The sequence below is a fragment of the Arachis hypogaea genome, chromosome 3, assembly GCF_003086295.3.
Source record: "Arachis hypogaea cultivar Tifrunner chromosome 3, arahy.Tifrunner.gnm2.J5K5, whole genome shotgun sequence".
Lineage (NCBI taxonomy): Eukaryota > Viridiplantae > Streptophyta > Magnoliopsida > Fabales > Fabaceae > Arachis > Arachis hypogaea.
In genome coordinates, this window is record NC_092038.1 from 135,968,014 (window position 1) to 135,983,473 (window position 15,460).

At 39.4% G+C, this 15,460-nt stretch overlaps 1 protein-coding gene across 1 annotated transcript; it reads left to right on the forward strand.

Annotated features, from left to right (window-relative positions):
* The first annotated feature begins 1,145 nt into the window (after positions 1 to 1,145).
* LOC112734160 (endoglucanase 8-like) lies at positions 1,146 to 6,913 on the forward strand. Its single transcript, XM_025783379.3, has 7 exons — positions 1,146 to 2,248; positions 2,353 to 2,766; positions 3,158 to 3,250; positions 3,338 to 3,499; positions 5,323 to 5,434; positions 5,882 to 6,045; positions 6,318 to 6,913. Exons 1-7 carry the CDS (start codon positions 2,033 to 2,035, stop codon positions 6,642 to 6,644), a joined length of 1,488 nt encoding a protein of 495 aa, XP_025639164.1. The 5' UTR covers positions 1,146 to 2,032; the 3' UTR covers positions 6,645 to 6,913.
* The last annotated feature ends 8,547 nt before the right edge of the window (positions 6,914 to 15,460 follow it).

Here is a 15,460-nt window from a genome sequence, read left to right on the forward strand (position 1 = left end):
AAACTAAAATTTTAAAAATATTTTATAAAAATATTTGTATTTAAATAACTTGTGAAAAGATAAAATTAAAATTAGTGTATATATATAACGAGAATTTTAAATTTATAAAAAAAATGAAAAAAAACTGATGAAGGGACTAATTTGATGCACGACATTCAATTTCAAAAACTAAAATGAGTCCGTTAATGCAAAGTAAGAGACCAATTTGGTGCACATGTAACGATCACATAGTGGATGACACGTGGACAAATGGCATTGTGACACATGACATAACCTGACACATGGAAAAATAGCATTGTGACGCATGGCATAATCATCCACGCCAGCATGCCACGTGTCATTGACTGACACATCATCATACTGTTACACGTGGCCAAACCATGAGGTGACACGTGTCACCAAAGGTTAACAGCAAGCCACGTCAATGCGTCATTAACGAAAAACGGGTCAGAGACTAATATAGTAATATGGTGCAATTTTTTCAATCTTAGGAATGTAATTGGTGCAATTGAAATCTCAAAAATGATTTGTGTACGGCGTCAATCTCACGAACTACTGTGGGAATTTAGTCCGCCAACAAATAAAACAATCCCAAAATAACAGACAAAATTAAAGGAGAAAAAAAAAAATGAAACACCTCCATTTATTTTTCCCAAACAAATGGATGGAACATGGAAGAAGCATTTTATTGAAGAGAGGATATGATCTCCACAATTCTCAAAAATAAAGAATAAGAAAAAGAATTATAAATTGACCAATAGAGAACTGACAAAAGATAAGAAATGGTAATTGAAAACTTGAGCAAATAGTGCAATTTAAGCTAGGCAGTATGCACTATTGCATTATACATATAAGATTTGACCGACTTGATTTGATTTGTTTGTTGAAAAAAGAACAAAATAAAGTCTTACAATTCATCTAAAACTAGCAAGTTTGAATAATATGGAGAATTCTGTGAATTAAGTTGGAAGCTTTTTGCCTTGGCAGAGGGGTATCGTGATATATGGTGCGAGAAACTAATTGACTGGAGGTTTATCAGCTGCTTCAATCTTGCAAGGTGATTAATGTCATGACTCATGATTATGTGATGTGGAGTGCCAATATTTGTGGCATATCAAATGGCGGAAATTGGGGCTTCATCCCCTGCTTCCTTAGCATATAGACCTTTGCCTAGATTGACATCATTGTTATTTTTATGAAAACCCACCCAATAATTTTGAATTTTGATGCGTTATATTCCATAAAGGAATCCCTCTATTGCAATTCCAAGAGCTAAACTCTAATTTTATACCTAATTTTCACAACTTGTGTGTATTAGCCACTATATGGCAACTTACACTGTTACAGTTACATATATAGGATATATTACAAGATGATATTTCGTTTTCTTCCTCAATTGGCAAGAAAATATTTCAATCTTTTTGAGAAAACCAACCTGTGAAAGCACCAATATATCCAAATGAGTGAGCATGAATTTAACAACCCAGCATAAGCTCACATGCTTCCCTCTTCCCCATACAGATAGGCATAGGATTATACTCCATACAGTCACAGTTCATACAAATCAGACGCATCATAGCCATTCCTCCATTTTCCATCAAAAAGCTGCGGCTACACCACATGCTCCCTACCCCCGGTCCCACAACTCTCCTTTCCTCCTATTCCACGTGTTCCCCACCAATTGGCGGTGCCAGTCACATGCTCCCATCATACTAACTTTGACCCGGTCATAACACCACACCCGAACAAATACCCGTTTCCCATTTCATTTCAGTCTTCGTTCCAATTTCCATGTCTGCATCGGGCTCCGAAAACCCAACCATTAATGTTTATCCACGTGCCAACAATGCATTGGAGAACTCCCTGGAATCCAAAGATGCTTTCTCGTTCTCGTTTATATAACTAACCACCTTGACGGTTTCACCTTCATCACTTCACTCACACACTCCCTCACTTGGCAGTTGGCATTCCTCACAAACTAACACCACCGCACAGGGGCAGAGTGGGCAAAACACCAAAAAGAAAAGAAAAAATGGCGCCAAATGCCCTCTCCTATGCTCCCGCCTTTCGCATTCTCACCATAATCCTCCTCCTGATCCGCCCAAGCGCGGCCACCGCCCATGACTACCACGACGCTCTCCGCAAGAGCATCCTCTTCTTCGAAGGCCAGCGCTCCGGCAGACTCCCACCCGACCAGCGCCTCCGATGGCGCCACGACTCCGCATTACACGACGGCGCCACCGCCGGAGTAATCACGCTACTCTGTCATAATCTACCATTATTTTTCACAATGTAGCACTTTAATGACCTGCATTATGTTGTTTTCTGTGTTTTGGTGTTGCTCACTGGCAGTTGGACTTGACTGGAGGGTACTACGACGCCGGGGACAACATCAAGTTCGGGTTTCCGATGGCGTTCACTACAACAATGCTGGCGTGGAGCGTGATAGACTTCGGGAGGAGCATGGGGCCTGAGCTCGGGAACGCATTGAAGGCGGTGAGGTGGGGAACGGACTACCTGCTGAAGGCAACGTCGAAGGTAGGGACCGGTGTGGTGTTCGTGCAGGTGGGAGACCCTCTCTCGGACCATAACTGTTGGGAGAGGCCAGAGGACATGGACACTCTCCGTACCGTTTACAAGGTGGATGGGTCCCACCCTGGCTCTGACGTGGCAGGAGAAACGGCCGCTGCACTTGCCGCTGCCTCCATCGTCTTTAGATCACGTGATCCCGCTTACTCTAGACTTCTCCTCAATCGAGCCGTTACGGTACAGTCGCTTTCATCCCTCACTCTCATTCTACTCTTTCTTCCCTATTCCATTTTTCTTAACTTTTCTTCCTTCCTTCCTTTTACCCTCGCCTTTAACTTGTTCGCAACTGTGGTAAGTTTGAAAAGTGATTCGTAAAAGAACAGACAACCACCCTATACTTTACTGGGAATTGTGTTTTTTGACTTTTTCCTTTTCTCCTGTATTTGTATTTTCTTAAAATAAATATATATGCATAGCAGAGACTAGAGAGTAGAGTAGTGTAGGACTGTAGGTAGTACGTGAGATTAAAAAAAAAAAAGTGAAAAATGACATTTAATGGTAATTTGACTAATTTCCGTTAAAATATCGCGAGAAAATAACGGTTGGTTTGGTTGGGGTGAGGATGCAGGTGTTCGGGTTCGCTGACAGGCATCGTGGTGCATACAGTAACAGCCTAAAGAAAGCAGTCTGCCCATTTTACTGTGACGTCAATGGGTACCAGGTGCGTGTGTGAGAGAGTTGAGTGATAATCATGGATGTATCTAATACTAGCCGTCCGATTGGATGAATCTGATTGTTAATTTATCAGGACGAGCTGTTGTGGGCAGCAGCGTGGTTGCACAAGGCGTCGCGTAGGCGTCAGTACAGGGAATACATTGTAAGGAACGAGGTGGTATTGAGAGCTGGGGACACCATTAATGAGTTTGGTTGGGATAACAAGCATGCCGGGATTAATGTTCTCATTTCCAAGGTAGCATCCTCATCCTCCATATTTACTATTAGTATTTAGTACTACTACACTGCCCTGTATCTGATTTGCAACTTACAACTACATTTCGATTCCATTCTACTGCTAAGTGCCAACTTACTTTAATTACAGTAATTAATTAATAATTAATTGTTAGTATTCCTTATATAATTGAGCTGCTCCATTTTCGTTACATATTATATACTATTGTTTGTGGTAATCAAAATTGCTTTTGTCATTTTATGGTTGTATTTGGTTCTTCTTGTCTTGTGCACCCCGTTGGGCATGTGGGGGTACTCTGCCACTACTCATTCATTCAATCTAGCTGCACAATATAGGATAAAGTTCTACTCATCACGTGCTACGTCCAAATTGATTTACTTTTTTTCCCCTTTGTATGGGACTCCCATTCTTGCTGCTTCCTTCTCAATCTGTACACTTATCATATTATTAATCATTGATCATCACAAGCACAATAGGGAATTTAACACCTATAATATTCTTTCTTTACACCACACTAGCTTTTCTGTTTGTATGTTAAATTTTTATATCTATGATAGATTTAGATCATCTACTTTATTTTATTTTACTTTAAATAAGTTTTTTGAGTTTTATAACATACATGAACTATTACAACGGGCGTTTATTTTAAAACATACAAATAAACAACTTTAATATATAAACGGGCATAATGCTATATATTTAGGGAGTTGTTCATTTCTTGTACAGATCCCATGTTTTTCTACGAGACTTAACTGTATTTGTCTCTTTCATTCAATGCCAAACTCATGCCACAAAAATGGTTCATCTCAAAACAGTTGATATAATAAATAAAATAGGTTTTGCCAAATTAAATAAGCAAAATACAATGCACCAGTAGGGTTATCTCTTTTGCAAGCTCCATTGGTTGTTTTAAATAATGTGGAAAAAATGTAACAAAGAGAAAGGAATCTTAAATTTGACTTCATCTTATTGGTGGGTCATAAAAGGAATGTAGGTGATAGTAATAAGCTTGTTTGCATATGTATGGTACAACTTTAGATCACAGATAAGGAATGGGAATAATACAGACTGGATTTAAGAAAAGTTTTATCCTTTTATTCATGATTCATGAGTATAATGGAAGGAAAGTCAAGATGGCATTGAGAAAAGGGGGTGTGAAACGCTGATGATTGCACATGATATGGTGATTGTATGTGAGTTTAATGTGAGCACTAGCTTTTGTTATTATACAGGCGGGGACATTCCCTAATAATTGGTACTTGAAAGTAAATTATAGTATTGGAAATACCACTAGAATAGATTTGTTTATGGCATTAAAATATCAAGGGGGCAAATTTGTCTTTAAAATGGGTAAAGATTAGACTTGAAGGATATGTAGAGTGTCCTGTCTCTTCATTCAGAACCAAAATTAAGTGGCCAAAATGTAAGCACTCCGTATCGTCAGCATTTGGAACATAAAGTCTTGTCCTTAATTATTTTCATCCTATCAGATCTGGCAAATGGATGGGTCCCGGTACTGCATCATGCATGTGCACCATACTCTCAGCCATATTTTCTGCACAATCACTTTTCTTTCACTTGAATTGATTTTGATCCTGTGACTTTTTGTTTAAGCTCTCATCGCTATCACTTTTCTCCCTGTTCTGCACATTATGCGTTTTATGTTCAGATAAAAAAAAATTTAAAACGTTATCAATGGTTTTTGTTCTTGATGCTGTTGAAGTAGTTATCGGAGTCATGTTCATATACTACCAGTAACTTGCACCTTCAGCGCCACATAACACCATGGAATAATGCATAAATGAATACATATTTTTCCGTAGGAGGTGTTGATGGGAAGAGCAAACTATTTTGCGTCGTTCAAGCAAAATGCAGATGGATTTATTTGTTCGATATTGCCCGGAATTTCCCACCCTCAAGTTCAGTATTCCCCAGGTATTTCCTCATTTCTTTATTGTCTTTTCTAGAGAAAAGCGATTGCTCGCGTGTTTATTGCATGTAGTAATGTAAACAATGATTACCAGGCATCCAAAGCCATTAATTATCCCTTGCTTTTGTAAGGGCAAACAACAGAAAAGAAAAAGGCTTTGATTGAGCTTCGTATGCAAATCCGTGCATTGGTAATTCTGCACAATTATTTTAGTAACAAGGGCAGTTGGCCTTTGTTTTTTATTTTTAGGTGATTACTACAGTACTTGTATATAATTATTTAATTTAAAAATATAAAAATAAATAATTTGTAAATATTTAATACTTACTTTTAAAAGACAAGTTAGCAAATTCAATATCCAATTCAAAGAGAAAAAAAAAATGTCGTATTTTTATTTTACTTTTTCCCCAAAAGCTAACTTATCCTCTCTTTTGATGGTATAATTGAAAAAGGTGGTCTTATTTTCAAGGCTGGAGGAAGCAACATGCAGCATGTAACGTCCCTCTCTTTTCTGCTCCTAGCCTATTCTAACTACCTAAGCCACGCCAATAAGGTTGTGCCATGTGGCGAGACCACTGCCACGCCAGCTTTGCTCAAACACCTTGCTAAACGCCAGGTCAGTGGTAACTTCATTCATTTATTCATTCATTTCTGCTACTGTTAATTGGGACCGAGCATCAGCTTCATACAACCGTTGATTGATTAGGGTCCAGTCAGTTCACACCGGGACCAGTTTCTAGTTTCCAACATCAGACAAAATTAACGGCTACAATTTGTCCTTTCTTTAAATTAAGTAAAATAACATCATCACGTGACATGCGTACAGTATAGTAATAAAATTATTATGTGGTTCTGATGGTGACGTACTAATAATGTGATGGTTACTAGGTGGACTACATTCTTGGGGATAACCCAATGGGAATGTCGTACATGGTTGGATACGGTGCTCGCTACCCACAGAGGATACATCACCGGGCCAGCTCGCTCCCATCGGTGGCGGTCCACCCAGCCCACATTGGATGCAAAGCTGGATCTCGATATTTCCTTAGCCCAAATCCCAACCCGAATGTATTGGTCGGAGCCGTGGTTGGTGGGCCTAACAACAACACAGATGCTTTCCCGGATTCCAGGCCTTTCTATCAGGAGACTGAGCCCACTACATATATCAATGCCCCTCTAGTGGGCCTGCTCGCTTTCTTTTCAGCCCACTCTTGAATCTGTAAAATGTATTATATTTTAGTTTATTGTTGCTAGGTGGTGCGCATATGGTCACCCTGCTTTGCTTCCTAAGGGTAAAAAAAGAAAAGAAAAATCAAAATGAAATGAAATGGAGAAGAATGCTTGTGTTAGTAATAGTATATCCTGATTGTGGTTGTTTCCTATCCATTAAGTGAAGTGATAGTGCAATCCGTAACTAGTCTAGAAGTTTTTATGTAACCGGGACAAAGTCTAGAAATTGGAAACTCTGCTCTTTTAAGGTTAAATGTTTTCAGTTTTATTTTTCACTATCAAATGCACACTGAAGTTCATCAATGTTAAGTGGAAGCTATTAAATCCTCAACAATTTGAGAGTTTGATAAAATTCGTAGAGTCCCACGAACAAAAAGCATGGTGTGACTTCAGAAGATAATCCCAAAAAGACACATTTTTTGTACGGTGATACCATAAAACACCATTTATCTAAAATCGAAATGCCCCAGTATACAACAAAAAGAATGAGGCATTGTTTTGGGACCTACTACTTGTGTGCTAACTGCTAAGTGGTAAGTGCTGACCAGAAAAGAGGAATACATTCATTGGGCATTTTGTTTTTACTGAGCACACATTTCACGTAAAGGTGAAACAGATAGTAGGCTTAGATTCAACGCCCACATAAGTTGGGCTCAAAATTGACGCTAATAGTAGTGTATGTAAAGGACTTGGGCTTTATAAGTTAGAGGGAAAAGAAAACTAGTTTTTGTCCCGCGAATGAACCTGCCGGAAACCTCCATGTAGGGATGGCAAAATTTCTCGAGATGCGGGGATCCCTGCGGGGACTGCCCCGAATGAGGATCCGATTGTGGGGAATTTTCCCCGCGGGGATGGGGATGGGGGACAAAATTTCCCCGAAGCAGGCGCGGGGACCCGAGCGGGGATCCCCGCCCCATCCCCGCTATTCTCCGAAATTTATGAATTCCTTGAATTATTCTTAATAGTTTATTTCTCAAATATGTTTTTTAGACATTTCTCACACACATATATATAAAAATCCAAAACTCCTAATATTTATTTGCATAACCTTTCTTCAATTCAGAGATTCCTAAGGCAGTCTATACTTCATCCAACCTCTCTGCAGCCACCCTCTCGTCACCCTTCTCACCGCATCGTAACACCTCACCGTGCCATCACCCTTACCGCATCGTAATTTCTTTTTGTGGCGTTCCTTTTCGTAACTCTGCCGTCGTGTCCATTCTCCTCTCTGTTGCCGCGTCTCCCACCTCGTCTATTACTTTGTTCTTTGGCTCGTCGTTGCGTCCCTATTGCGTTATTTCGAAAGAAGTCACCATCATGTCATTTAGACTTTTTGTATAAAATCTTGCAGTTTTTTGTATAAGATAGATACTTGTAGCTCTATTCATATGGAAATTAATAATTAGTTAGAACTATTATGTACATGGAGGATGGGGTCCCCGCGGGGAATGGGGCCCTGTGGGAATGGGGATGGGGAGCAATATTCCCCCACGGCGGGAAATGGGGCGGGGATGGGGAGCAAATCTGAGGGCGGAGATGGGGAGCAGGGAGGCATCCCCCGCCCCCGCCCTGCCCTGCCCTATTGACATCCCTACCTCCATGGAAGAAGTTGATCAGCTACAAAAGCAAAAAAAAGCTACGTAATGACGGGAATGGATATGGAGGAGAAACTTCGAAGGTAGTTAGAGAGGAGGAGTGGATGTTTGACAAGATGACTTTTGCCGGAGCCAATGGTCTTAGAAGAACATATGCTGATTTAGTGATGCATGGAAGTTTGGAACCACACTTTGACTCTAAAATCGAGGAGGAAGAATCAGAAAAATCATCTGAAGATGAAGAAGAAGACAATATGGAGGAGGTGCTTGAAATGAGTCCGTTCTAGAGGGAAGCTTTAAAGAAAATAAAGAGGGAGGAAAGAACCACCCCTTCTATCTCTGCGAAACGACTCGAAAATGGAACTTTTAGCATCCATGTTAACATAACAGAAAAATGGAGGCTTGAGTGGCCATGAAAGAACACGTTTATAGTCAAGCTTTTGGGACGCAAGATTTTATATGCTGTTCTAAAGAGAAGACTAGAAATCATGTGGGCAAAAGTGGGAGGGCTAGACTTGATAGATCTGGGTAATGACTACTTTGTAGTCATGTTATTCAATGAAAGGCGGACCATGGCTGATTTACGACCACTATCTAACCATAAGGAAGCGGGTTCTAGATTTTAATATATTTTGCACCTCTATCAACAAGATAGCAGCTTGGGTAAGACTCCATGACTTGCCGATTGAATACTACAAGCGTTTTCTGGGAACAGTGGGAGACCATATTGGAAAGACACTTAAAGTTGATATGAACACAGTAAACCAGTCAAGAGGCAAATTCGCGCGCCTGTGTGTGGAGCTAGACCTGACCAAGCCTCTAGATGTAAAACATATGGTTAATGATAATACATATTTCATTGAATATGAGGGCTTACATATGATTTGTTTTAACTATGGACATTTTGGCCATGCTAATGAGGCATGTACACATGGAAACACTTCTGTATTTAACCATAACAATGCAGATAAAAACCAATAGCCAGGACAAGCAGTGGAGGAGCCCATGAAAAGAAACCAGGTGCAGAAAGAGGGAGACCAGAAGAGTGGAAAAGACAAGGATAAAATAGTAATTTCAGAAAATATAAATTATGGTGCTTGGATGATTGTACAAAAGCAAAGGAGGACAAAGAAAATAGTTGAAAAGGACAACCAGAACGTGAAAAGTGGGCACAAGCATAAGAGTGAAAAAAGTAGTGCACAAAAGGTGGACGACAAATTGAGATATGAGGTTCTATCCTCAGATACAACCAATGAGCAAATCATAGAGAATGATTATGATGAGAATGAGAATTAGCCTGCCACAAGAAAAGACAAAAATAATGAAGGCCTCAAGGAATTTCTTTCTGGAAGCCAAATGAGAAAAGCCCGTTCTGCAAACACACCTAGCCCCATCCATACATCCCCTAGCCTAATCACCGTGACCCAAAAAATGCAACCTGATCTGCTTCCTGAACCCAAAAAAAAAGTTCAAAATCTAAACTCTTCATTATCACTCATCACCTATGGCCCAAGACCAACCACTCCATGGCTCATACTATGAACCCAAACCAAGCGTCCCAAAACCAGCTTTATCCAACAATGCGATGTTAGTAGAGAAAACGATGGTCATGGAAATCCTGCTAGATCAAAACATTGGCCCAAAACCACCTAACCCACCTGAACTCAACTTTTCAGGATCTGACCTGGATGTGATAATGGCTGAAAGTACAACAACGATCCTAAATTGGAAAGAAAAGAAAGGCCCAGTAAAGGGCGAGTTGAATGGGGCCTAATTGGGCCTGTGTTTTAAACCAGTTCCCTAGCCAAGGGCTTTAAGCTCTTCCTTACAATGTGTTTAATATGATCATACTATTATGGAATGCGAGAGGGGTTGCAAGCCCATCCTTTGCTAAGACGTTGAAAGAGTATAACCTTCAGTATAAGCCCAACTTAATTGCCATACAGGAGACGAGATGCAGTAGACAAAATGCACTAAACTCCATCAAAAGGGTTGGTTTTAACTACCATCTTAGTGTGGATGCAAATCGATTTTCAGGAGAAATATGACTGACTTAGAACAACTTTAATCAAACTGTTCAGAAAATATGTCGGTGTGACCGAGCTTTACACACCAAGATTACTGATGACTCTGGAGTTTGGTACCTTACCATTATATACACTCACCCTCAAGAGAGCCGAAGAACAGATGTGAAAAATTTTATTAGCAAAATATCAGCAGACATACATCATCCTTGGGTTCTATGTGGCGACTTCAATGATATTAGTGATGCATCAGAGAAAAAAGGTGGAGCACATCCGGATATTCCCCAAATCAATAGATTCAAGCACTGGGTCGAAGCTTGTAATCTTATAGACCTGGGATATCAAGGAACAAGATTCACCTGGAGAGGTCCTGTCTGGCAGGATGGTTATCACATTTTCAAATGCCTTGACTGAGCGCTTTGCAATACTGATTGGCGCCTTCTGTTTCAAGATGCCATTGTGGAGACCCTCCCTCGAATCCACTCAGATCATCATCCAATTCTCACCAAGTGCAAAGGTAACCACCATTCCATTAGAAACAAGCCTTTTCGTTTTGAATATATGTGGATACAACATAAGAATTTTTCTTCTTTCTTGAATGAAAATTGGCACAAGGACCAGCCTTTAGCTCAATCAATCCAAAATTTTGTAAACAAGGTAAAGATCTAGAATCATCAGACTTTTGGCCATATTTTCCATCAGAAATGGTTGGTGCTTAGTAGATTGAAAGGCTTACAAAATTTTCCAAGATATGGGAGAAGTGAATTCTTGGACAGCCTTGAAGAAGAACTCAACAAAGAATTGGAGGCTATTCTAGATAAGGAGCAAGTTTTCTGGCTCCAAAAATCTAGAGAAACTTGGACGGTGGAGGGTGATCGTATACCAAGTATTACCATACAAAAACTATCATTAGGAGGCGCTGCACAAGATCCTCAAACTTCATGGACCTAGCGGGGAGTGGATTGATAATCAGGAGGACCTCAAGACTCATGCTATCCTTCATTTCAAAGTCGCTTCTAGGAACCTAACCGTAATAGAAAATGTGCTATTGATACTAACAATTTTTACCCCCTCTAAAGGAAGACAACATTCCCAAACTTAGAGCTTGTGTCACGCTTGAGGAAATTGAACAAGTGGTCTTTGCAATGGGATCACTAAAAGCACTGGGGGTTGATGGACTCCCTGTGGGTTTCTACAAAGAAAACTGGGTCATTGTTGGAAATAGCCTAAAAAAGTTTCTCATGCATAGTTGGCAAGTTTCCGAAACTATAGCTGATGTGAACAACACCCTCCTTGCACTTGTGCCAAAAATAAAACAACCTGAATTTGTTAACCAACTCAGACCCATTGCTTTATGTAACGTGTCCTATAAAACAATTACAAAAATCATAGCCAGCCGAATCAAACCCATCCTCGACAATAGAATTTTACCGGCTCAATCCAACTTTATCCCTGGAAGGAGGATCTAAGATAATATCATTGTTGCACAGTAAATCACCCATTCTATAAGGAGAAAATCAGGTAAAAAAGGATACATGACCATCAAGATCGATCTTGAGAAAGCCTATGATCACCTGAGCTAGGCTTTTATTGAGCAATGCTTAACAGACTTCTCCCTTCCCCCGAAAATCATTAAAATTGTCATGCGATGCGTCTGTACCACTAGCTTTTAGGTGCTGTGGAATAGAGAAGTAACAGAAAAGTTCTTTCCATCCTGTGGCATTAAACAGGGAGACCCGTTTTCACCCTATATTTTTGTGATATATCTAGACATACTTTCTCATCTTATAGAAGATATGGTTATGAATGGCAAGTGGAAGTCCTTTTCTCTGGGTAGGGGTGGGCCAACTATTTCCCACTTGATGATCTTATGTTGTTTGCAGAAGCAAGCTACGAACAAATAAACATCATCAAAAATTGTTTGAATACCTTCTGTGAAGCCTTTGGGCAGATTGTCAATGCCTAAAAAACCCAGATATATTTCTCTAGGAAAGTTCCTGAAAGCACCCGGAGAGAGATAATCCAGCTTGCAGGGTTTGAAGAAACAAAGAAAATAGGAAGATACCTCGGGGCATATATAATGGAAGGTCGAGGTAGCAAGAGGAAGTATGGGCATATCTTGGAAAAAGTTCAGAACAAATTGAAGGGATGGAAGCAAAAATGTTTTTCAATGGCTGGGCGAGTAGTACTTGCACAATCTGCCATTACCCCTATAACATATTTCACGATGCAACAAAATAGAAAAATTTCAACGGAGCTTTATCTGGGGATCGAATGACCAACAAAGAAAAGGCTCACCTTGTCAGTTGGAGTACTATTTGTTTACCAAAAGAAGCTAGAGGCTTAGGCTTCAAAAGACTATATTTGATGAACTCGGCATTTCTAATGAAGTTGTGTTGGGGCCTGATTAATAATCCAAACTCTCTCTGGGCCAAGATTCTTTGGGGAAAATATGGAAACATGAGAGAAAGCATTTCAGGTGGTAGTTCAAGCCTCTGGAAAGCCTTGCATAAACTTTGGCCTCAAATACAGAAAGGAGTGATCCATAGAATTGGCAATGGCCAGAACACGAAGTTTTGGACTGATTCCTGGCTCCATATGGATGGTTGCCTTCTTGATTACAATGATCCAAACACTAATATTGGTGAAATCAATGCCCGGGTGAGTGATTTTGTTATACCCTCCCAATAGTATAGCTTGGAAGCATTATCCGGATGGTTGATTTTCTGTAAAGTCAGGTTATCAAAATCTCTTCAACACCACGTCGGCCATGAGAAGGTTTGGCAGAAAATCTGGTCTTGGAAAGGACTGGAAAAAATAAAACTTTTCATATGGCAAGCCACACATGATAGACTGCTCACAAATAATAAGAGACATAGATGGTATGGGTCTCACCTGTGTGTCAATACTGTCAAAACCATATTGAGAATACTATTCATATCCTTCGAGATAGTCGAGGGGCAAAATCGATTTGGGATAAGCTGGTTTAGCCAGGTGCAATGAATCTGTTCTACAACCAACCTGTCAAAGATTGGATATACACTTGTCTAGAGTTGAACTTGGGGAGACCTAGGCAGACTCAATGGAGGAACATCTTTGCAGTAACGTGTTGGAAATTATGGCAATGGCAGAACATGGAAATCTTTCAACCTGATTTTCAAAGACCTCCCACAACAAATAGAATCATTCAAGATTACGCCAAGCTCATTCAAGAAGTTTTTACTACCAAAAACAAAAACAGAATATTCATAATGGCTGACAAAACAAACATAAAATGGTACCCACCACTAGAGGACTGAATTAAAATTAATACTGATGGTGCTGCTAAAAAGAACCCTAAAAAGGCAGGGTGTGGGGGACTGTTGAGAAATAGCTAAGGTCAGTGGATTATAGGGTTCACCAAGAATTTGGGTGAATGCTCTACGTTTATGGCAGAGCTCTGGGGGTTATGCATCGGACTAGAAACGGCTTGGACCCTAGGGTTCAAGAATGTCTACTTGGAGTGTGGCTCTAAATCTGTTACAGATAGCATAAAGAAAGGGAAAGATAGCACAAAATCAGGTTCAGTCTTGTATAGCAGAATACAAAACCTTCTGTCTAGAGATTGGTGAGTCCTTATCAATCATACCTATCGCGAGGCTAACTCTTGTGCAAATTGGTTAGCAAATTATAGTCTTGAATAGGACTATACTATTAGATACTAGAATTCTCTGCCTATGAGTTTCGGTCAATGTTTGCTAGGTGATGCTATTGGGGTCTATTGGCCCAGAAGAACCAATAGATGTAGTTTTCTTTGCTTGGGCCTTTTAGCCCCTTTTTAAACCGAAAAAAAATGACTTAGGCTTTTAAAAAAAAAGGACTTCCTAGGCTTTCACATCCATCAGGCTCTCCCTTACTATTCTTTGGGTCAACATACTCAACATACCCGCCCCACAATGTCATTCCACTATTTTGAGGCCTAAAAAGAAAATCCTAATAGTCTTTTTTTCTTTTTCTATTTTCAGAAAAGAAAACTAATGCATGAGCATCTTTTCTATATTTTCTTAGTAATTTGAATATAGATTTATTGAGTTTTTATGAGATTTTTATGTTTTAGACCTGTTTAAATGTTATTTTGATGCACATTGTGGTTTTATTGATTTCAGAAAAGATTCAAGCGAGTTTGACAGAGTTCATGCAGAAGAAAAAAATGAGAAAATTGGATGCTGTCAAGTTGGCGCTAAACGCTGCCAGGCACCTCGTACTTTGTGCAAGCTTTCTGCTAAGCTGGCGCTAAACGCCATGATTTGGCGCTTGGCGCCAGCTGCCTCGTAAAGTGCGCCCAGAACCACACGCTAGTGGCACTAAACGCTAACCCTGGCGTTTAGCACAAGGAGGACAGTAACTTCCACAATACTTTCTGACTCAGCGAGGTTAAACGCTGAATCTGGCTTTTAGCGCCAGTAGCGCATTTTGGAGTTCCAAGAAAGGCTTCGTTAGCTTTAGTTTCAGTTTTTTATTTATTTATTTATTTCCTTTTATTATTTAAAAAACACAATTTTTTAGGTTTTAGAATTTATTATTTTATTTTATTTTCAAATCAACTAGGTTAGATATAAAAAGAAAAAAGATTCAACCCTTCAAGCTCTCTGCTCTTCTTCTTCCTCATTCGGCACTTTACACAATTTTAGAACTCTAGTTTTTCTCTGAGCCATGAGCAATTAAACCTCCTCTGTTAAGGTTATGGACTCTATTTATTTTGATGAATTAATATTATTATCATTCTATTTTTAATTAATGACCGATTTACATTCAAGGATTGCTTTCATTCTTCATTGAATTAGAGTATATTGAAAGATAACCTCTTTCCACTTGAATTCTTATTGAATCTTGGAAAAAGTAACTCACTTAAATAATAGCTTGAAAGTAATTCTTCATAATTCTCTAATTACCTGGACTTAACGTGATATGTGACATATAATCATCTTATCTTTGGGTATTTAAGGTTTGTGTGGCTAATAAACTAGAATTGAATTTAAACCTTTAATCTAAATTAAGTGACCGAGGAATTGGCGGTTGATTAGGTTAAAGGAGATTAAATCACTAAGAAATTAGAGTTTAATCAATTATACTTTGCCATGAATTGAATCTTGTATGATTAAAGTAGTTGGTAAAAATTGTTAATCCAAAAAAGTAAATATTT